The sequence below is a fragment of the Eleutherodactylus coqui genome, chromosome 5 (genome assembly GCF_035609145.1).
Source record: "Eleutherodactylus coqui strain aEleCoq1 chromosome 5, aEleCoq1.hap1, whole genome shotgun sequence".
Lineage (NCBI taxonomy): Eukaryota > Metazoa > Chordata > Amphibia > Anura > Eleutherodactylidae > Eleutherodactylus > Eleutherodactylus coqui.
This window is the reverse complement of record NC_089841.1, coordinates 248,102,501-248,125,441: the sequence shown is the minus strand read 5'-3', so window position 1 is coordinate 248,125,441 and position 22,941 is coordinate 248,102,501. Positions and strand designations below refer to the sequence as shown.

The following is a 22,941-nucleotide window of genomic DNA, read 5'->3' as shown; positions in this document are numbered from 1 at the left end:
CACTATTTGCAATGAGAGGAGGCGGGACAGGAGTGGGGCTAAGTTTCTGGGAATTAGCTCCGCCCCTGTTCCGTCTCTCCCTATTGAAAATAGTGCAGGGGGGCAGAGAGGGGGTGGGAGCTCAGAGCACTGCTCCCGGATCTTCCAGCCTCCTCCCCCTGCAGAGAGAGACGCCGTAGATCGGCTGGCGTGAAAACCCGGTCGATATGCGATCGTCTGAAACAGCCCTGAAACTGCATATTTACTGGATATAGTAGCGTGAATGAGGCCTGGCGCATTTTAAAGGGGTACTGTCATCATTTTCAAGTCCCCTAAACTACATTATAGGGCTAAAAAGTGAGGGAACAGAGACTTTGGAGAGTTGTGTTGCATACTCACTGGGCGCCTTGTTCCAGCGCTCTGTCCCCACAAAGTTGTCTTGCGCCAGCAGCTTGACCCTTTCTGCGTGTGCAGCTCCCATAGAGATGAAATGGGACATACAGATGTAGAAAGAGCCAAGCTGTTAGCATGCACCGACTTTGTGGGGTGGACAGCGTTGGAACGGGGTGCCGGTGAGTTTGAATCACAGCTCTCCAGACCCCCCTTTGAATCCCATAATGTAGTTTATAGGGCCCTAAGGTGGTAAGTGTCCCTATAACACTATATAGTCTAAGCTAGCACTATGTAACTATTAGACAGAGTTAGTAAATCAGCCCCAATATATTTACACACTTCACACAAAATACCCTGCATTTAATAAAAAGAACTGTAAGTGTAACAGCCTTGAGTACAATGACTAATAAATCATCTACCAGCACTTAAGGAGGCCAGGAGTGTAACCGGCACATGGGAAGTATTCATTGGCTACAAAATTCACTTTCCTCCCACCTTCACTGTTTACTCGAGTCCCCAAACCTGCTCATCTGGCACAAGTGAGATCCAAAGTCCTCCAGAAAGTGTGTTAATGTCCTGGACTTGTCATGTGGAGTTCCAGTCATCTGAAGGTTCTGCTCCGGACGTTAGCTGCAGATCTCCACAGCTGCTGCAGGTCACAAGCAATGAAGGCTTCAGGAAAACACTTACCGAAGGTTTATGTAACCAGAAGGATTCCACCAGATGGGATAAAGATTCTGCGTCAGTCAGGATGGTGAGCAAAAGTATATGATGTTATATTCAGGAAAGTGTTATAGACTCTTTGTAACAAAAAAAAAAAAAACAGTTGTCGTTTTGTTGCAAAACTTGTCATGCAGTTACACCTCAGGCAGACATACAAATAATTAAAGTTGTGGCATGATTAAATGAACAGTATTGTCACCGGAGGCCCTAAAAGTGCTTCCCCCCTTGGTTGTCCCCCGCATGCATAGCATCTTGTATCCAAGCCGGAGGCGGTACAACAGGGTACTTGAGCCTGCATGCCCTCCCGTATCCCATCTTGTAATCAAGTTAGAAATGGCCCATCAGGGTACTAGAGCCTCCATGTCCACCCATATCACATCTTATATCCAAGCTAGAGGCGGTACAACAGGGTACTAGAGCCTCCATGCCCTCCCGTATCCCATCTTGTAATCAAGTTAGAGATGGCCCATCAGGGTACTAGAGCCTCCATGTCCACCCATATCACATCTTGTATCCAAGTTAGAGGCGGTACAACAGGGTACTAGAGCCTCTATGCCTGCCCATATCACATCTTGTATCCAAGCTAGAGGCAGTACAACAGGGTACTAGAGCCTCCATGCCTGCCCATATCACATCTTGTATCCAAGCTAGAGGAGGTACAACAGGGTACTAGAGCCTCTATGCCTGCCCATATCACATCTTGTATCCAAGCTAGAGGAGGTACAACAAAGTACTAGAGCCTCCATACTCGCCTGTATCACATCTTGTATCCAAGCTAGAGGAGGTACAACAGGATACTAAAGCCTCCCTTCAAGCGTTCAGTTTTCCACAATAAATGCTCCTTTTGCTCTGATATTGTAATCACTTATATCAACGTTACAATCACACAGAGAAAGTTACATTTAATTCTGACATCTTCTAGGGGAGGGATTGTTTTCTATAATGAGTGTATAGGTTTCTACTTGTCAGTCATTGTAGTATTTTACATAATATGAATTTATAATAAGAATTTTGGTAAGTACAATTACTTATGCAAACATAAGATTCTTTTAAAGCCACAGCTGCCCCACACTTTGTCTTCCGACCATGCAGCAGTAGGAGACTGCAGTAGTCTTCATGTAATCGTCTAAGGCCAACAGTAACAGCCACCACTTCAATTAAATCTCCTTTTTCTACTATTAAAAAAAGTCAGGACGCACACAGGCTGTATAAGTGCCTGACAATAAATACCAGGCCGAAATTAGAGGATATATGACTGTTAGATATAGAATGTATATAAATGGGTATCTATTATATTGCATTACTTCTTTTTCTACTAATCTTGAGTTACAATCTACATTATAGCCCAGAGCTGCATTCACAATTCTCCCTGTTGTCAGAGGAAATCCTATAATGAAGGGGATAGTTATAAAATGAGGTCTTCATGATGTAGAAAAAAGCTATCAGAACAGGTTCCGTGTAGACATTGAGCCTATGTGGAGTAACATGAAATTTGAGATCTGAAGAATTGTGAAAGCAGCTCTGTACTTTATTAGGAACCTGGATCAGGAAGGGCATCATTTATCCCTAAGGCCACCTGCAGATGGGCGGAAATTCCACGGCGGGATTTCACCCGTTGGAAGCCTGCATAGGATTGCGTTAACAAACACAATCCTATGCAGACGGCCACGGTTGGCCGTGCGAAATCTCGCGCGGCAAGCAAACCGCGGAAGCCGGCACATGAAAGATCCGGAGCTGCGGGGCACGGGTGAGTACGCGCTGCTCTCTGCAGGCACTCGGGTCGGGTCCCGTGGCGAGAATTCTTGCTGCCGGATCCGACCCGGCTGTCTGCAGGCGGCCTAAGGAGAGCACCTAGAAAGTGTGAGGAGACTTATAAGGCCATGCATGCTCCTCTGTGAAATATGCAAATGAGAAGATGGAACAATACCTCTGTAGTGCCACCTATTGGATGGCAGCATTCCTGTAAGTCAATGTCAGACCTTATAACAAGCCTTGAAACAATGAGTCGGAATTGTGAGCCAAAGCCAGAGTCTTCTCCAGAAATAGAAGACAACCATGCACAGACAGCTGTTTTGGGGTGATTGCGCCTCATCAGTGTGCAGCAGGTTTCTGGCTTGGCTACTGAGAGGCCTATAGATGTGGATCAGAAAGGGTATCATTTCTCCCTAGGGAGAGACGTAGAAGGTGTGAGGAGACTTATAAGGCTGGGTTCACACAGGGCGGATTTGCCGCGGTTTTGCTGCAGCAGATCCGCCTGCGGCAAAACCGCCCGCGGCCGCTAATCTCGGGATTAGCCAGCCATGTGGATGAGATTTCTCAGAAATCTGATGGCTAATCCGCTGCGGTAAATCCGGTTGAAACCGCGGCTTCAAAAGAAGCAGCATGTCTGTTTACTTTCTTTTTTTTGTTTATTTATGTCGCGGCCGCGCACTCCTCTATGGGAGCGCCGGCCGCAACGGAAAAGCATGCGGCCGGGCCGCTTCAATTCGCCGCGGCTTAAACCGCGGTGGTTCTCACGGCGGAAATCTCGTGTTTTTTGCTGCGGCCAAACCGCGAGATTTCCGACGGGAATACGGCAAGTGTGAACCCAGCTTAAGGCTATGCATGCTCCTCTGGCTTTGGCTCACATTTCCCAGTCATTGTTACAAGGCTTGTGAAAAAGTCTGACATTGACTTGCAGGAATGCTGCCTTGCAATAGGTGGCACTGTAGATGTATTGTTCCATTTTCCCGTTTTAATACAGACTGTAACTCAGTACTCATTACAAGTTAAGGCCTTAGTCACACGGGCGTTTTTTCACGCGATTTGCGCATCGCATGACGGATGCGCATGCGCAAATCGCGTGACCGGCGCCCAAAAATCGCCCGAAAATCTGCTCCTAGCCGCGTTTCATTAGAAACGGGCCGGAGCTGTCCAGCGCATTGCATTCAATGGAGCCGGCAATACAGCCGGCTCCATTGAATCCAAGCGCTGCGGGCGAGTGTGGGATGAATTGTCGGGAAGGGGTTAAATATATAACCCCTTCCCTGCAATGCATCCTTAAATGTGAAAAAATTAAAAAAAAGGATGTACTCACCTGCTCCCGGCAGCTGGAGATCCCGGCGGCCGGCCTGCAGTGGGTGTGAAGGAGGTGTGACTCAGACTGGCCCCTGATTGGCTCAGCGCTGAGCCAATCAGAGGCAAGTCTCAGTCACACCCATTCATGAATTCATGAATGGGTGTGACTGAGATCTGCCTCTGATTGGCTCAGGCTGAGCCAATCAGGGGCCAGTCCGAGTCACACCTCCTTCACACCCACTGCAGGCCGGCCGCCGGGATCTCCAGCAGCCGGGAGCAGGTGAGTACATCCTTTTTTTTTATTTTTTCACATTTAAGGATGCATTGCAGGGAAGGGGTTATATATTTAACCCCTTCCCGACAATTCATCCCGCGCACGCCGGCAGCCCATTGCTTTCAATGGAGTCGGCTGTATTGCCGGCTCCATTGAATTCAATGGGCAAACATCGTTCTTCTCTGCCACAGCTGTTCCAGCTGTGGCAGAGAAGAATGATTTGTCTTCTGTATGTTCTCAATGGGGTCGGCGCTGCTGCCGCCGGCCCCCTTGAGCGCATATAGAGAAGAGAACAGGAATCGCAGATCGCAGATACGTGCGATCTGCGATTTCTGTTCTCTAATTTATCGGACGAGCGCATAAAAAGCGCTCATGTGTCCGATACCATTGCAAAGCAATGGTTTTAAAAAATCGCCGGACGCATGCGCAAATCGCGGCAATAAATGCCCGTCTGACTAAGCCCTTAGTGATACAATTTATTTACAAAGTTAATCAACTTTTTATATAGATTCTTTCTATTTATAAATAGTAAAATTGTGTTGAAAGGTGAGCATATGCTTTTGGCGTATTCCAGTAGTTTATTTATGCTTTAGGCGGCCTGCAGACGGGCAGGTCGGATCCGGCGGCGAGGATTCTCGCCGTGGGACCCTACAGAGCGCCTGCAGGGACCAACGCGTACTCACCCGTGCCCGCTGGCTCCGGGTGTTTGATGTGCTGGCTTGCCAGGCAGCCGGTGCATGCGCAGACCGGAGCCGGCGGCGGGTGAGTGACACTTCTGTGCGAGGCTCTGTGAGCCCCGCACAGAAATAGAGCATGCCGCGATGTGTTTGCCACGCGATATTTCGCGCAGCCAAATCGCGGCCATCTGCATAGGATTGCGTTTGTTAACGCAATCCTATGCAGGCTTCCAGCAGTGGAAATTCCGCAGGAAATCCCACTGCGGAATTTCCGCTCGTCTGCAGGCGGGATCTCAGCTACAGTACCAACCTGGGTCGCTGCACTGTGGTCAGCACTTTCTGCTTCCTGCTCTGAGCACAGTGACAGCGGCTCTGGGAATCAGCTGATCGGTAGGGAACGAGTGATAGGTCCCTGATGATCATCTATTGATAACCTGTCGGGCGTCAATAGCGAAACTATGAGGTACAGTATGTCTAGTGTGCTGTGAGTTGTGCTAAATGTATGTGGTAGCATGCTTCATTTGGATGAAAATTTACATTTTTCATGCCCTCCTTACACTACTGATAAACGTGACTACAACGTGATGACTGTACAGACCAAAAAAGCAATTTTCCTAGAACTAAGAAACTCCACACTACATTGGAATACACTTGAAAGGCTAAATTCACACAGGCGAACGTGATATCGGTCCGAAAAACTCAGACCAATATTGCATTGTTGAAGATTAGGGATGAGCGAGCGTACTCGGAAACGCACTACTCGCTCGAGTAATTTGCTTTATCCGAGTATCGCTGTGCTCGTCCCTGAAGATTCGGGTGCCGGCACGGAGCGGGGAGCTGCAGGGGAAAGCGGGGAGGAACGGAGGGGAGATCTTTCTCTCCCTCTCTCCCGCCCGCTCTCCCCTGCTCCCCGCTGCGACTCACCTGTCAGCCGCAGCGGCACCCGAATCTTCAGACCCGAGCACAGCGATACTCGGATAAAGCAAATTACTGGAGCGAGTAGTGCTTTTCCGAGTACGCTCGCTCATCTCTATTAAAGATCCAATTCTGGATGCAAGTGCAATGCATTTTTGCTTAATCCTATAGGGATCAAGCGGCACTTGGTCCTGGGCTTTAGTCCCAGCTGATGGTAAAAATACAGTGCAATATAGCAGGAGTGGGTGGGATTCTCAGCTATTAGTGCTCCCACACACTTGCATTTGCGTTTTTTGTTAACGAGATTGTCAATGGGACTTTCTAATGTTAAAAACGCAACGCAGGGCAACTTGCATTTTTGGTGCATTGCGTTGCGTTTTTAACATTAGAAAGTCCCATTGACAATCGCAGTAACAAAAAACGCAAACGCAAGTGTGTGGGAGCCCTTAGACACAGCCGAGGACCTGGTGGACAAGGCAAAAACCAGAAGCCGTATTAATGTGACTGCCAGGTGCCCTCTGCCACAGCAGAGCTGCAGGGTGTTAGCAGACCCAGATCACCTCTGCCAGTGTCTACAGTCACTACAGGGGGATGTTTCCCTATAACTGGGTCTCCTATGGATGAGGCTCCTATTGATACCCCAGCAACAGTGGAAAAGTGTGAAAAAAAGACAATGTAAATGATCCTAGAGGTCTTATATAACAATATGAGCTTATTTACACAAGCGTATATCGGCCAGCGTTTTCACGGCCGGTCGATATACACTTCCATCTGAGCTGTCCCTCCTTCCCTCCCCCTCACCGACTCTGTGCCTCTCTTCTCCACTCCAACGCTTGCAATGGGAGGGGGAGGGGAGGGGGCGGAGCTAAGCTGTGCTCTGTCTCGCCCACTCCCATTGCTGGCTATGGACAAGTGGCAGGAGCTTAGCTCCGCCCCCATCCTACCCACTCCGATTCAAACCGCTCTAAGGGGAGGAGAGGGGCAGAGAGCCAGTGAGAGGGAGGGAAGGGTGGGACTGCTCAGATGGAAGCGTATAGAGGCCGGCCGTGAAAACCCTGGCCGATATACGCTCATGTAAATAAGCCCTATGGGGGATAAAGATGTTAAAAAAAATACTTATTTTTATAAGTTTAAAAAAATTACAGAATAAAATGTAAAAAATATATATAAAAAAAGAATCTAAACCGTCGCCATATACGCCCTGTAATCTGAGATAATAAAAATTACATATCAAAACGTATTTATCAAAAGAAAAATCAGGAACCCATTTCTGTACCTAACTTTAGTGTAAATATAAAAATTTTTAAAATAAACAACTATGAATTTAAAAAGTATTTTTTTAGCTTTTTACCCCTAATAAAACTAAAAAAATGCAAAAAATACAGTGAAAAAAATATTTTTTTAAAAATTGCCTTATATGACCACAGAAAAAAACGCAGCAAAAATAATTTTGGTAGCTGAAGAAAAAAACAGGGCAGTAAAACCACCACATGGCTAAAATCCCTAAAACGTGTCTAGCTCTTTTGGACTGGGACACCTTGGTCCTTAAAGGGTTAAAAACGCATTGCATCTATGTGCTTGTAATTTTTACTAGCGTAAAAAAAAATCCAGTAGATTTCAATGGTAAAAATCACCTGGTACTCACATAGAAATCGCACGGCAAGTGAGTGTGATGCAACTTTTCTTTTAAAGATGCCATAGGAAATAATTGGAGTTTCCTTACGAGGAATCGCCCAAAAATAGGACAAGAGGCGATTTTTCAATCTTACAGCATCGCCGCGAGAGAACAATCGCTCATGCGAATGAACACATTGAAATCAGTGCGTTATTAACTTGGATGAGTTCTGTTCTCATAGCTGATGGACGGGTGAATATACCCTTCAGACAGGAGGTTGGTATTGGGTCTTCTGCACTTGCATTTCTCCTGCACTTTGAGATGAGTGGCTGCAATGTGCAAAGTCCAAAGTTAGGCAAAGTTTTGTTAATATGTTGCTGAGACGAGGGCGCAGGTCTACCCACAGGAATGGTATTAGGGCCAAAGCACGGTTATTGATTCTAAGTTTACACTCTGGATACTTAGGCTCTGTGTGCCGGTCGTACTATGGCTCTATGCATAAGGGCTCTTTCACACACAGCTATTAGAACCAATTGTTTCCCATGGGAGCGCTGAGGTGAAGGAATCTGAATGTTCCCATAGGAAACTATTGGTTCTAATAGCCGCATATTTTTTAAGTGCGTGATTTTTGCGTGCGTAGCTTCCCGTGTGAAAGAGTCCCGAGTCGTATAATAAGTGCCAAGAATCATCCTGTGAGATCAGGAATACCTTCTCCAAACCTTTCCCATCACTGGCACTAAATATAAAGTTATGTGCAGAACTGTAAGGCCCCCTTCACACGGGCGTATTTGCGCGTGCGATGTGCAGAGAGTAGAACCCATCGATTTCAGTGGGTACGTTCACATTTTGATAGCGCAAAAAAGTAACACGCTCTATTTTCCTGCGCATTTGCACACCAATTGTCCTCATACAAGTCAATGGGGATGCACAGATGCACATGCAATATGCTAGGAGATGCGTGAAAAAGAACATGTCTTGAACTCATTAGAATCATTAGGACTGGTAGCAAGGGTGTGTATTTTTTGCACATGCAATTGTGTACAACTTGCGCGCTTAAAAAGTACAGTAAAATACACCTATGTACACCAATGAGCACAATTAACAATGTTCATTCCGCAAAAAATGCTATGGTCATGCACACGCAAGCACACGTACCTGTAATCCCCAGAACCCCCATGGTTCCTGAACACAAGACTGTACAGATACACAGGGGCCGGGGGTGTTGTGATAGTCGGTGCTACATGAGATCTCATCTCTAACCAGGCAGAACTGATCCAATTTTTGTCTGCACCAGTTTCCATACAGACAATTATATTATCTGGTATGATCTGTTCTATTTAGAAGGGATTTCTGCTTGACTGTCTCATATATACTCATATATACATACATTATATATATCAGTGCTGTTCTGTTTTCCTGACAGTTGTGATATAGAGCAGTGGGACTCCGATGAACCTGTGCCACGCTCCGAACTTCTCAAGAAGGTTGTTGGAATTCAAGGATTGTACTGTCTCTTGACCGAGAAGATTGACAAGGAGCTGCTGGATGCTGCAGGTAGGACTTACAGTGTTTGCTTAGTAGAGAGGTATTGAAGCCTATCACCATATTTAAAGGGGTCTGCCAGGCAGCGCCGGCTGCCAATGCCAGAATACACCTGGGTTGTAGTGAAAGCTGCTGCTCAAACCCCTGTGTGGTGGCCGGAGCTCATAAATGCAGCCACAGCTCTCATTGAAATCAATGAGAGCTGCACTAGTGATTGGCTGGGGTCCCATTGATTGCAATGAGAGCTGTGTCTGCAATTACGAGCGCTGGCCACTACACAGGGGTCAGAGCAGTGGCTTCTGCTTTGACAATGATGTACCCATCACTGACAGCCGATGCTGCCTGGAAACCCTCTTTAAGTCATCTATATCAACCCTTTCCTGCTGCAGTACTTTTGCATTTTCTTATTTTTCAAAAAATCATACCTCTTTTATTTTCCTGGTTACATGGCAACATGAGGGTTGTTTTTTTTGTAGGACGAGTTGTCTTTTTCAATGGTGCCATTTAACCTAGTATATAACGTACCGGAAAACTTAAAAAGATTTCTAAGTGGGGAGTAATAGAATATGCAATATAAAATGCAGCAGCGCAATTTCTGGTGAGTTGTTTCTTTTATGACTTTCACAACACAGTAAGGGCGCATTCAGACGACTGTATAGCGGGCTGGGTTTTCATGTCCGGAAACTTAACTCCGCCCCCGTCCTACCCCTCCCATTGCAAATAGTGCTGAGGGGCGGAGAGGAGGCAGAGAGGGGGCGGGAGCTCAGGGCACTGCTCCCAACGCTTCCAGCCTCCCCCCCCTGCAGAGAGGGATGCCGTATATCGGCCGGGCGTGAAAACCCAGCCGATATACGGTCGTCTGAATAAGCCCTAATAATGACATCATCTTTACTCTGTAGGCTCATATGATTGCTGTGATACCAAATTTATATCATTTTTTTAAATGTAGCATGATTAAAAAGAAAAAACTATTAAGGGTAGATTTACGTGTAGCAGAAATGCTATATGTTTTCCACACCTGAGAATCCACTGAGGAGGGAGGCGCATTATTTTTGCATCAAATGGTTTGGACGCAGATTTTGGTGCGGATCCACAGCAGGCGTCATCCCTTCTATCCAGCGGTGCAGATTTTGAAGCGCTTTTTGATGTGGATTTCCCCACAGACTTTCTGCTGCGGACAATATGCAGCATTCCCGTTAGATGTAATCCTACCCTAAAAAGAAAAATTAATTGCTGTTGCTGACTTTTCATGCCTGTAACTTGCGGTCTCGCTTCTGCTGGGGAATTAATCACTCTTTGCCGGCCATCTCACATAGGTTCCTATAGGAGTCTATGGAGGCTTCTGCAATTTTCTGCAGCAAGATAAGTCAAGACCTATTTTTTCACGCAGCAGGGAATTCCATTGCTGAATTCCGCCGCTGATCTTTTTTGGTGTGAATTTTTGACGCGGCTACAAATTGTTTATCTGAAGGTTTCCATAGGAAACTATTAGTTCTATTAGACACGATTTTTTGACACATGTGACTTTGCTGCAGAAAATCATCCATGTGGAGGAGGCCTAAGGCTCCATTCACACCGGGCAGTTCAGTTGCAATATAAAAACGCACCAAAAAGTGCATTGCTGAAACCATGCGTGTTTTTAGTATGTTTGTAGTAAAATGTGGCAAGGGGGGTGGTGGCTCAAAATAGAAGCCCTACCCCAAAACTAAGCTCTAGCTGCATTAAAATATGGTCCGCCACACGTCTCTTCTTCAGCTCCGGCAGACTTGCTTGTGGTTTTTAGCAAGCGCTTCCTGGTTTGGAGGAAGCTCTGGCTGTGATTGGTTCTCGAGCGCCACGGCTCAGCCAATCAGAGTCAGCACTCGGTGAAGCATTCAACGCAATGGCTTGTGATTGGTTTATCAAGCGCTGCAGTGATTGAATAGGCCACAGCGCTCGAGAACCAATCAGAGCCAGTGCTTCCTGGAGGCGGGGATTTTGAATCTCAAAAATTGGAAGCGCTTGCAAGGAAACTACAAACAAGTCTGCTGGAGCTGAAGAGGAGACAGCGGCTGTTGGGTGATGTATTTAATTATTTTTTTAATGCAGCTAGGGCTTATTTTACGGACAAACAGTAGGACTTCCTACCGTAAAAGCTGCGTCGCACTGCATGAAAAAGGTGTTTGTGATGCAACAGAAAGCAAGTCTTCATAGGTAAACACGGGCTACAAAACCTCGCAAATCGTGGCAATATTCAGCGACTATTTCTACCTTCTGCTCCAGGTCCTCGGCTGTGACTAACAGAGAAGGACCGACCTGCCGTTCTTACTATCAGCTAGGATTAAAGCCCCAGAACAAGCGCTGTAAATTTATGCCACTTAGCCCTTATCGGGTTGAAGACCTGCAACAGTGGAATGCATTACTAGTGAGACGTTCAGTCCTGGGGTTATGGGCTATGCTTGTCATTGAAAACTAAATGTAAAAAACCTTTCTTCAAGAAGTCTGCTATTGGGTCCGCCATTATGTACAGTAGCTGCTCGCCTGTTCTTTACAGTCATTTGCAAATGATGGTGACAATTCACTAAATCACAACTTATCCATAAAAACTGACAAATCAATGATTTACTTCTGCAGGCCCAAGCTTGAAAGTTGTCAGCACCATGTCTGTGGGGTACGACCATTTGTCATTGGAAGAAATGAAAAAACGGTAACTTTTTAATATGTGGAAATAGTGCACTGTGTGGATGCTACCCTATGGTCGACATGAACACTGTTTCCCTTACATTAGACCCAACATGTTCCAAGCTACAGTGATTGCCTAATGTAATAAAGTAGTACTACTGGGGCCACTATGGGTGTCCCTGTTACTACTGGGAGCACTATGGGGGACACTATCACTACTGGGACCTCTGTGGGAGCACCATTACTTACTGTGGCCAGTATGGGGGTCACTGCTACTACTGGGACCACTATGGGGACACCATTACTTACTGTGGCCAGTATGGGGGTCACTGCTACTACTGGGACCACTATGGGGACACCATTACTACTGTTGAACTCTATGGGGCACTATTACTACTAGGACCACTATGGGGGACACTGTTACTACTGGGACCTCTATGGGGGCACTTTTACTACTGCGGCCACTATGGGGGACACTGTTACTACTGGGACCACTATGGGGGCACTATTACTACTGGGACCACTATGGGGGCACTATTACTACTGGAACCACTATGGGGGCACTATTACTACTGGAACCACTATGGGAGCACTATTACTACTGGAACCACTATGGGGGCACTATTATTACTGGAACCACTATGGGGGCACTATTACTACTGGAACCACTATGGGAGCACTATTACTACTGGAACCACTATGGGAGCACTATTACTACTGGAACCACTATGAGGGACACTGTTACTACTGGGACCTCTATTGAGGACACTATTACTATACAGTCTTACAATTACAACCGTCCCTTTAAGGGCAAACATGAGGCTGATGTGGCCCACGATGAAAAGGAGTTTGACACCCCTGATGTATTAGAAATTAGTATTAAAAGATAAAGTTCTGTGTTTTCTGTTTTGTTTAATTTTGACTATTTTACCTCCCAGTGGTGTCCGAGTGGGATTTACGCCTGATGTTCTCACAGAGGCTGTGGCTGAGCTTACGGTGGCGCTATTGCTAGCAGCATCTCGAAGACTGATTGAGGCGGTGGATGAAGCAAGGAGGTAAAATAAGCCAGCTCATATACAGGGCAGCCACTGTAGTTGATGCCACTACGATCAGCCTAGTGTCGTTGAACAGGTCACATATCGCCAGTTTTACCTCCATTCACTGCGGAATTTTAGAAGCATACTGTGTACCAAAGTAATTAATATATTAATTAAGTGGGGAGGAAAAAAAACAAAAATGAAAAAAAAATGGGCCGCGTCCTTAAGGGGTTAAAAACAATCACTGTGATGTTCTATATAGGCAACTATTTCATTATCATACAATAAACTAATTTGACTGTTAGCAGCCTGTCCCAGATCATTCCCTCTAGTCCTTCATCGAAATCAATGGCCCCAATGGCATGGAGCAGCATACGATACAGTGCCTTATTTAGGCCCCACCATTACCTGTTGTCATTGCTATGCATACATGTGTTGTCCCGGACCGAGTGCTGCTGCCATACTGATGTCATTGTGAAGAGTTCACCCCCACTTTGGCCTGCGGTTGGCTGTCGAGGTCTTGTAGCACCAGGCAACACCTCATTGCAATGTGATGACAACTGGAAATGGAAATGAAGTTACTGGATTTGGTAAAAAAAACACATTTCTAATTTGCTGACTTTAAATACATTAGAGATACTTTGTTACCACTTTAAACTGTTATCAGTTTAAAGTGTTTTAGATGTTACTAACTTGTATTTCATATCATACTTAGTGGGGGATGGGGCACGTGGAAACCCCTATGGATGTGCGGGTCTGGACTCTCTGCTAGTACTGTTGGAATCCTTGGCTTGGGACGAATAGGTGAGTAATGTGAGGAGGAAAGCAAAATACTGTATATTATAGTTTACATACATTTTATTTATGTTCTTTTAAGCGAAACATACAAAAATATATAAATCACTGGTGTAACTATAGAGGATGCAGGGGATGCGGTTGCACCCGGGCCCAGGAGCCTTAGGGGCCCATAAAGCCTCTCTTCTCCATATAGGGAGCCCAGTACTCTGAATAAAGCATTATAGTTGGGGCCCCGTTACAGATTTTGCATCGGAGCCCAGGAGCTTCAAGTTACCCCTCTGTATGAACAGTTTGGTCATGATGACACAACGACAGGGACCAATGTTAAAAGAATCAATAAATCCTGATAGGTAATAAGTTGCGAGGTGTAAAGTTTCACTCTGGTGCAAACCATGGATATTGTAGAAGAAGGGTCCCTAAAAGAAAGCGATCTCAGCAAGAAGTTTGGGGAAGACAGGACGGACACAAAAAGGGGTATATATGGGGGAATACTGATACCAGGAAGTTCAGATTCTCCTCATGGCAGCTTCTTATCGATCATTTCCCCCCCAACATGCATAAGCAGTTGTCCAGTTGTAACAACTAATGACTTCACTTTAGTATAGACCACCAGTAATAGATCTGCAATATTCCCCCGTTTAGGACCTTGTCTGATGAGCTGTCTGCTGGGCCGGTGTGCTCATGCACTGAGCTGATTTTTGCCAGAAACAGACAGCTCTGTTCCCACTACAGTGGTCAGGTTTAGTATTGCAGGCAGTGTTACCATTGAACTGAATGGGAGCTTTGTCTGTAATACCAAGCCATGCCACTGCAGTGGGAACTGAGCTATCTATATCCTGCAAAAATCAGCTCAGTGCATGAAAACACAGACCCAGCAAACAGCTGATCAGAGGGGATCCTGAATGACGGACACCTTCCAATCTACTATTGATGGCTTTAAGGATAGGCCATCAATAGTCTATAGCCAGACAACCCCTTTAGCTGTTTGACAATTGAGCATCGCCAACTAGAGGAACTGAGAGGTGCGGAGAAGAGGGGGATGTGCCTGGCACTTGCAGGTGACCATCTGGCCTCTTAGTACCCAGCCACTGATGCTCCATGCAGGCAGTACTGTGCAAACACTTTAAAAATAAAAACACATACAGGGCACAGAGGGCCACATTTAAAAGTGCCATATTATAAGGAGACATAGGCCCTGTTGAAGGCTCGCAATAGCAAGAGATCCTAAAAATGACACCCAAATTGCCACCAAGTGAGGCACATAGATTGTCGCAGTTATACATGTTGCACAGAATATACCGCATGCCGGCTTTTCTTTATAATACTAGTAATTATTAGGAAATTATAGTACTAGTGTTTCTGGTGGTGCAATGCTGTGCTCCATGCACGTCACACTCACAGCTCTGCTATATACATTGTTCATCCCATACAGCAGGGATCAGAAGCAGCACAGCACTGGTGATGAAGGACCTGTGATGACGTCACCATCATGCTCCGCCCCTGATCACATAACGGTGACGCTCATCCCGAATGAATGACTTGAATACTCCACCCCTGATCACATGACGGTGATGTCATTAAAGTTCTTTCATCCCTAGTGAGGGAGTTACATGCTCCGCCCCTTATCACATGATGGTGACGTCACCAAAGGTCCTGCATCTTTGTACAGATTACGGGCGGACTACAAACCCCTGCAGCTTCAATTGCTATGGAATACTTACGAACACCTAGCCAGACAGCAGACGTTTGCGTACATGATCTGTGATGATGTCACTGTCATGTGATCAGGAGCGGAGCATGTCACTCACTCACAAACCCACTCATTACTCACTCACACACGGATGGACAGGTCATCATTAGTATTTTGATTGGCGTGAGCGGCAATCCCCTTTGTGTGCAATATAAGACTCAAACAGCAGGGCTAATACATATGTTATGGAGATCCCCAAAGCTGAATACATACTGGCCAGAAGTACGTTCTATAATATAAAATGTGTATAAGGTTACTCTAGAGCAGTGATGGCGAACCTTTTAGAGACCGAGTGCCAAAACTGCAACCCAAAACCCACTTCTTTATCGCAACGTGCCAATACGTCAGGGGGCGGGGCTTATCACGACGTATGGCTTTAACTCCATCGTTATAAAAAGGACATGGAGTACCATTGGTGCGGATTTTGACTGGCAATCAGCCGCATACCCGCAGCTGATTTCATACTATGCGGCGCTCTTCCTCACTTCCTCCGAAGGCTTCCCGCTGTCAGCACTCCCTGGCTTCTGGTTCTCAGCATCCTGTAGTGACCTCACATGACCAGCATCACCTGACCAGCGACGCCACACCTAACCAGGCCGCTGGGAACTGGAATCTGGGGGGCTCCGACAGCAGGAAGGCTATGGAGGAGGTGGGGGAGCGCCGCATAGAATAGAGAGGGGATAGAGTGCCCTGACTGCTGAAAATGTGCCAGGGTGGTGCCCTGATGCACCTTAATTCCACCACACCCACCTTCATGGAAATGCTCTCTTTTTTTAAAACCAGATATTTTATACTGAAGTTGTATTGTTGAATACAATTACCCTATAATATACATAGAACCTATTATTACTCCACCCAAACAACACAATCATTCATCAATATATTTAAGCAAATCATAATCTCCCCCATCTCCAACAAGAAAATATATATGTATTTATAAAAACACACAAAAAAGGGAAAAACCCTACCTCTTCTCCACCTTCTCACCTCTCTCCCTCACCTCCTCCTAATCCCATCAGCTTGTCAACGATAACTCAACGCAACAGCACTCCATGTGAACTATCCATTATATATCACACCATCTTCCCCAAATCTCCTCAAACTTAGTCTAACTTCACACGGGCAAGCGCGATATTGGACCGTGCAACCTGCCCCCGTATCACACTCCCCACCATGTGAATTCCCAGAGGATGCAAGGTGATCTCATGTTAAAGCAGCCTCTCATCACTTTGGGGAAGAAGAGGATCGCAGAGTTTCTCCCATTGTTTTCAATGGCAGACCTCGCATCGCATGCTTTTTACAGATGGTGGGATGCTGCTGCCGGCAGCAAGATAGAACATGCATCGCATTGCTGTGCCATGCAGGAAAACATCGCTCATGTGTATGACCCTATTCAAAAGAATGGGGTTCATATTTGTGCGTCCAGTCAAACAGCCCCTTTTTTGATATGTTCCCCCTTTGAAGGATATAATCTCTTTTGTATGTGACAAAATCTCTTACTGTCAGGGGAGGTGGGGGGGGGGGGGGATGCATATAACATGCAGCAGTCAGCTTCTGCTCCTGTAAAATACTCTCTAAATACTCAAAAGAGGATGCCCATCAAGCCCTTCGACAATACCCAATATACCTCATTAAAATCAATGGGAGCTGCAATTGTAATTTCAGGCTGGGGTCCCATTAATTTCAGTGACTTCCGCTCCAACCCCGGTCTAGCCCAGCACTGAAAGTTGGAGCTGCCTGGCAAACCCTTTTAACAAGTACACTTAGACTCTATTAATACTTGAAGTGGCACCTAAGTACCCCCCAAAAAATGTTTGCACACCGTAATCAACATCTACCTGGCACTAGTTCCTGAAAGATGTCAGTTGTTGGTGTAAGTCCTGCTTTTGTGTTTGTTGGAAATTATTTTGAATCTTTAAAAAAGAAGTAACATTAGATTAATTAAACGGGTAACATTGTTTTCTTGTAGGTGAAGCCATTGTGAACCGCCTGAAACCATTTGGGGTCAGTAAATTCCTATACAACGATGTGGCACCCAGACATGAGTTAGCGCAGAAGATCTCAGCTGAATACGGTAAGAGCTCTCTCACCGCATTAGGGTCAGTTCAGGTCAGGCTGCTCTCACACCGGCGTTAGGGTCAGTTCAGGTGAGGCTGTTCTCACACCGGCATAAAGGCCCATTTACATGGGACGAATGTTGGGCAAATGATGCCCGACACTCGTCCCTGTGTGTCCTTGCTCCCGTGCTACTGCCCAGGAGCAAGTATAATTGGATTACAGCGGGGCGGCTGGAGGAGATTTCTCTCCTATCGCTCTCCGCCTGTCTTCATTCACTCAACACAGCGGCTTTTCAGTACTGAACGTCCGCTATTTATACTAAATGCTCACCGTTCAGGATTTTATGCAGCTTAAATGATGAACGATAATCCGCCCCGTCCAGCGTCCTCTCATTGCAAAGAACAAGTAGGAGAGCAGAGGTGAGCTTGCGAGAGGGAGGGAGGGAGGGGAAAGGGGCGATGGCATGGTGACCTTGGCGTATATGCGCCAGGACCCATGCCGTGTGAATGGGCGCACAAATGGTAGATTTGTGCGCCCGTTCACGAGCTTCTACGCCCCAGATGGAAGCGTATATCCGCCGGCCGTGAAAATGCCAGCCGATATATGCTTGTGGGAAAGAAGCCTAAGATTCATGAAGAGTGATCTGAAATTAGAAGAAGAGTTTTATCACAACTGATCCTATAAAAGGTGGAACAACTAAGACACAAGTACTTTCTATATTGGTTTAATGGGCGTGTGCTAACTGATTATTTAGGTTCCTCTTGTCTAACATTACATTGGTTTCAAGATCAGAAATCATTTAGCATTACAAAATGTTTGAATGGGTTCAAGTAGGGCAACTAAAGTAATAAATGGAATGGGTGGACTACAATACCCAGAGAGGTTATCAAAACCTGATAACTATGTATAACTATATCAGGGGACAATACAGAGATCCCTCCCATCATCTATTTATACCCAGGACTGTAACAAAGGGGTGGCCTCAACATCTACAGGAAAGAAGGTTTCTACACCAACATAGAAGGGGGTTCTTTACTGTAAGAGCAGTGAGACTGTGGAACTCTCTGCCTGAGGATGTGGCGATGGTGAACACGATAAAAGAGTACAATAGGGGCAGGACGCCTTTCTTGAGTGTTACAATATTACATGTTATATCACTGATTACTTTAGAAGGGTGGGTGATCCAGGGATTATTTTGATTGCCAGATACTATGTTATACATTTCACAATGCTGCATATTTGTAACCACTGAATTTACTGTTACCTTTACAGTTTCCTTGCTTGAACTGGCTAAGAAATCTGATTTCCTCCTTGTGTGCTGTGCGTTAACACCTGAAACACTTGGGATCTGCAACAAACAGCTCTTCTCCAACATGAAAAGCAGTGCTATCTTCATAAATACAAGCAGGTGAGCTACTATGTACAGTGGTAGTCAGTGGTAGACATAGTACATAGTTCCCTGCATTATGCCAGGGCTACACCTAGACTTTTTTCTCTCACTACAAAAAATGCTGTATTTTTCTGAAATTGTTCCACAATTTTTAGACCCAGTTTTTCCCAGGTGAACCTCCTGACCATCTTTGCTTCTGAGAGACTCTGCCTCTCTCACATGCTCTTTTCATGTACAACCATGTGATTTAGTAGAAAATTGAACCTACAGCTGTTTTTCATCAGTATTACTTATTTTTCCTGCATTTTATTAACCCTGTCCCAACTTTTGTGAGATGTGTCGCTCCCATCAATTTCTAAATGAGTTAATTTTTTTTAATGGAGAAATGTCTCTCTTCCCCCTTTCCGATATGTTCTATAGTGAATAAAATATGCTTATATGAGATTTCCAAATCATTGCATTCTTTTTTTCTCAACATTTATTCACACAGCATCCCAACTTTTTTAGAATTGGGGCTGAAGCTTTTTTTGCTGTATGGAATAGCGCAGCAGTCCGCACTAATCCATATAGAGGTATGCAGTATAACAACATAGTGCACTCTATACCTTTTTTAACAAGGGGAGGCTATGGGCATTGGATGCGACTTTATAACTATACACTGGTATCTTTCGGAGGGGTATATTGGAGAATCCCCCCGACGTACTGTATACCTCCGCCAGACACTGCAAACTGATGTGTGAAAAAAACCTTTGTTGCTTGCAAATCTGTATTTATTATCTTAAATGAGCCATAAAATGTCTTCACCACACAGGGGCGCTGTGGTCAACCAAGAGGATCTGTACCAGGCCTTGGCGTCTAATCAGATTGCAGCTGCCGGTCTTGATGTAACCGTCCCGGAGCCGCTTCCTACAGATCATCCTCTCTTCAAACTCAAAAACTGCGGTACGTCTTCTCTCACCAGGTTTTAGAGTACTTCACTTTTAGTGCATTTTTTTAACCGCATTCTGCAATGAAATAAGTCAGAAATCCGTATTCACTCTTATTCAGAATATAACATATATCTTGACTAGATACCCACAATAAGGCCTCGGAGAACATGGGGTTGTATTTGTATTCCCTGTATGGTGTCAGTTCGGTAGGAAAATTCTTGGTTTACTAGAATTTGCACAACTATTTATAACACACATTTTTTCCTATTCCACTCACTAGCATCAGTTCAGCCAAAGCCCCACTTCACAGATGCATTCCTGCTATTAGGATACTAAGGGCTTATTCCCACGAGCGTATATCGGACGGCATTTTCACGCCCGGCCGATATACGCTTCCATCTAAGTAATCTCTCCCTCTCTTTGAGGTTTTGTGTTTTTTTTTCTGACAATGTTCACCGTATGGGATAAATAATGTGTTACTTTCATAGATTGGACTTTTTCGGACAGTGATGCCAAATATGTTTGTTTTGTTTCTTTTATGATAAATATGGGAAAGAAGGTGTTTTTAAATCTTTTACTACCTTTTATCTTTTCTAATAATTATATTAAAATGTTTTTTAACTCATTTTTACACTCTTTTTAGTCTCCATGGGTGACATGAACTTGTGATGGTTTGATGGCCCATAGAGTATAATGCAATACCACAGTATTGCATTATACCGCTTTCTTACAGGTGGTCTATAACAGGGGTCCCCAACTCCAGTCCTCAGGGACCACCAACAGGTCATGTTTTCAGGATATCCTATAGTAAGAACACCTGTGGCAATGTCTGAGGCACTGACAATAATTACATCACCTGTGCAACACTGAGGAAATCCTGAAAACATGACCTGTTGGCGGTCCCTGAGGACTGGAGTTGGGGAACACTGGTCTATAAAGCCACACCACAAGCATGGTTTGATAGGCAATCAGTCATGGCAGCACTGTGGTGCAGTTTTTGCTCTTCATATACTGTTATATTCGAGGCCCTGAGGCGGTAAGGACCTGTTCACACACACAGCATTAAGTATGAGAGATCAGTTCGACCATTGTGATAGCTTCACATCATAAACATTGATATCAATCAGATGTCCGGCCATTCAGATTCCCATTGATTCCTAGAACAAACCAGCTCAATGCCTAATCCAGTGTTCCCCAACTCCAGTCCTCAGGACCCCAACAGCTCGTGTTTTCAGGATTTCCTCAGTATTGCACAGGTGATGTAATTATTGTCAGTGCCTCAGACATTGCCACAGGTGTTCTTACTATAGGATATCCTGAAAACATGACCTGTTGGGGGTCCCTGAGGACTGGAGTTGGGGACCCCTTGCCTAATCAATGTGCCGTCAGTATCAGTGGTTGGAAAACCCCTTTGAGGGCTCGTCAATAGGACCAATGGATAGAACCCGTTGATTTCAGTGGGTTCGTTCACATGAGTGTATTTTTTCATGTAATGTGAAATTGCGTAAAAACATATTTGACATGTTCTATCTTGGGCGCAACTGCAAGAACCCATTAAAATCAATGGGCTTGTGTAAATACACACAATATGCAGAAAATCTGCGTATTCGCTGCACATATACGCATAAAATAAATGTGATTTTGTGCGTATTCTTTTGTGTACACGCATACAGGCTGGAGCGGGTGAAATACGCGCGGTGCATTTGTGCTACCGAAGTGCACTTACAGCCGTGTGAATGAGCCCTAACGCCTAATATGTTCTTGCCTAACTAATGTATAAGGCCGGGCTCACATAGGCGTAAGCTCATTTTTGCCGCACAAATACGCTGTGTGTTTGCACGTCTGAAATGCGCATCTGCTGGTGTATTTTGCCCGTTCTGGTGTATATTTATATAAGACAAACACATCGCGTGCGTGCACACACAAGTAAATATACACAAGATCACATTGATTTTGTGCGTATATGGGCCGGTTTTCTGTGTATGTTGCGCCCATTTATGCAAGCACTGCAAGAGGCCATTAATTTCATTGGGTTGTTGCACTGCGCACAAGATAGAACATGTTTTTTCACGTGATCACACCGCATCATGAAATCCGCTCATGTGAATTGACCCATTAAAATCAACGTGTTCTATTCACTGTGTATTACGCATGCAGATTTTACGCTCGTAATACGCAACGCAAATACGGCCGTGTGAACGAGCCCTAAGTGATTAGCTTCACTCTAGACAAAGATGCCAACAGAAATACAACCACCACAACAGGATACATCACTCCGGGCCTTTATTATATATATCTGCTGTAACGAAGGCTCCGTTCTCCTTCTCTTCCAGTCATTCTTCCTCACATTGCCAGCGCCACTGTGGAAACACGGAATGCCATGGCGGCTCTTGCAGCCAATAACTTGTTAGCCGGACTGAAAGGTGAATCAATGCCCAAAGAAGTCCCACTAAAGTAATGGGGTCTCCAAGAAGGAACGTCTGGATCCACGTGGCCATATATGCAGTAATGAGATTTAATGACTGTTTTAGCTACATACTCTATATCCATGTATACTAATTATAGATTATATGTCCATATATGCTAATTATAGATTGTATTTCTATTAATAGTAATTAGGCAAAAATAAATGTTGAAATGCTGCCTGATTTTTTACTAAGCAGAATAAACTGAAAACTAGAGGAAAGTCTCCCATCTGCTCCCCGGACATCGCGGCGGTCTGTAGATCGGTCGTATTGTTTTACCTTACAGCGTGTTTGATCACGGTTTCTTTATATAAAGGAGTTCTGCCGGCTTCAGCTACCAGCAAACACTGAGGTCGGAGTGGAAGCCGCTGCTCCGACCGTCTAGTGGCCGGCAGTGGTAATTGCAGGCTGGGGTCCCATTGACGTCTGTGAGAGCTGCGCCTGCAAATATGATTGCTCACAATCGCATAAATGTGCTCACGCGCTTGTGACACCTTACTGACGGCTCATTCAAACGGGAACCCACGTGCGCAAAAATCACATGTGTAAAAAACTGGCGGCTATTAGAACCAATGGTTTCCTATGGGGACGTTCAGATGAAGGCATTTTAAACGCGTGAAAAACATCTGACCGGTCCCATAGGAAACCATTGATTCTAATCGCTGTGAATTTTTTACG

At 45.2% G+C, this 22,941-nt stretch overlaps 1 protein-coding gene across 1 annotated transcript; it reads left to right on the top strand.

Annotated features, from left to right (window-relative positions):
- Positions 1–944: 944 nt before the first annotated feature.
- On the top strand, positions 945–22,359 carry LOC136627085 (glyoxylate reductase/hydroxypyruvate reductase-like). Its single transcript, XM_066602031.1, has 9 exons — positions 945–1,126; positions 9,057–9,187; positions 11,789–11,861; positions 12,775–12,891; positions 13,589–13,677; positions 17,391–17,495; positions 18,752–18,887; positions 19,681–19,811; positions 22,132–22,359. The coding sequence occupies exons 1-9, from the start codon at positions 960–962 to the stop codon at positions 22,254–22,256; spliced, it is 1,074 nt and encodes a 357-aa protein (XP_066458128.1). The 5' UTR covers positions 945–959; the 3' UTR covers positions 22,257–22,359.
- Positions 22,360–22,941: the final 582 nt, after the last annotated feature.

Coding starts and splice junctions, on each gene's coding strand:
- LOC136627085 (XM_066602031.1), top strand. CDS start 960: ATGTGGAGTTCCAGTCATCTGAAGGTTCTGCTCCGGACGTTAGCTGCA. Junction 9,188..11,788: donor GGAGCTGCTGGATGCTGCAG/GTAGGACTTACA, acceptor TTACTTCTGCAG/GCCCAAGCTTGAAAGTTGTC. Junction 11,862..12,774: donor TTGGAAGAAATGAAAAAACG/GTAACTTTTTAA, acceptor TTTACCTCCCAG/TGGTGTCCGAGTGGGATTTA.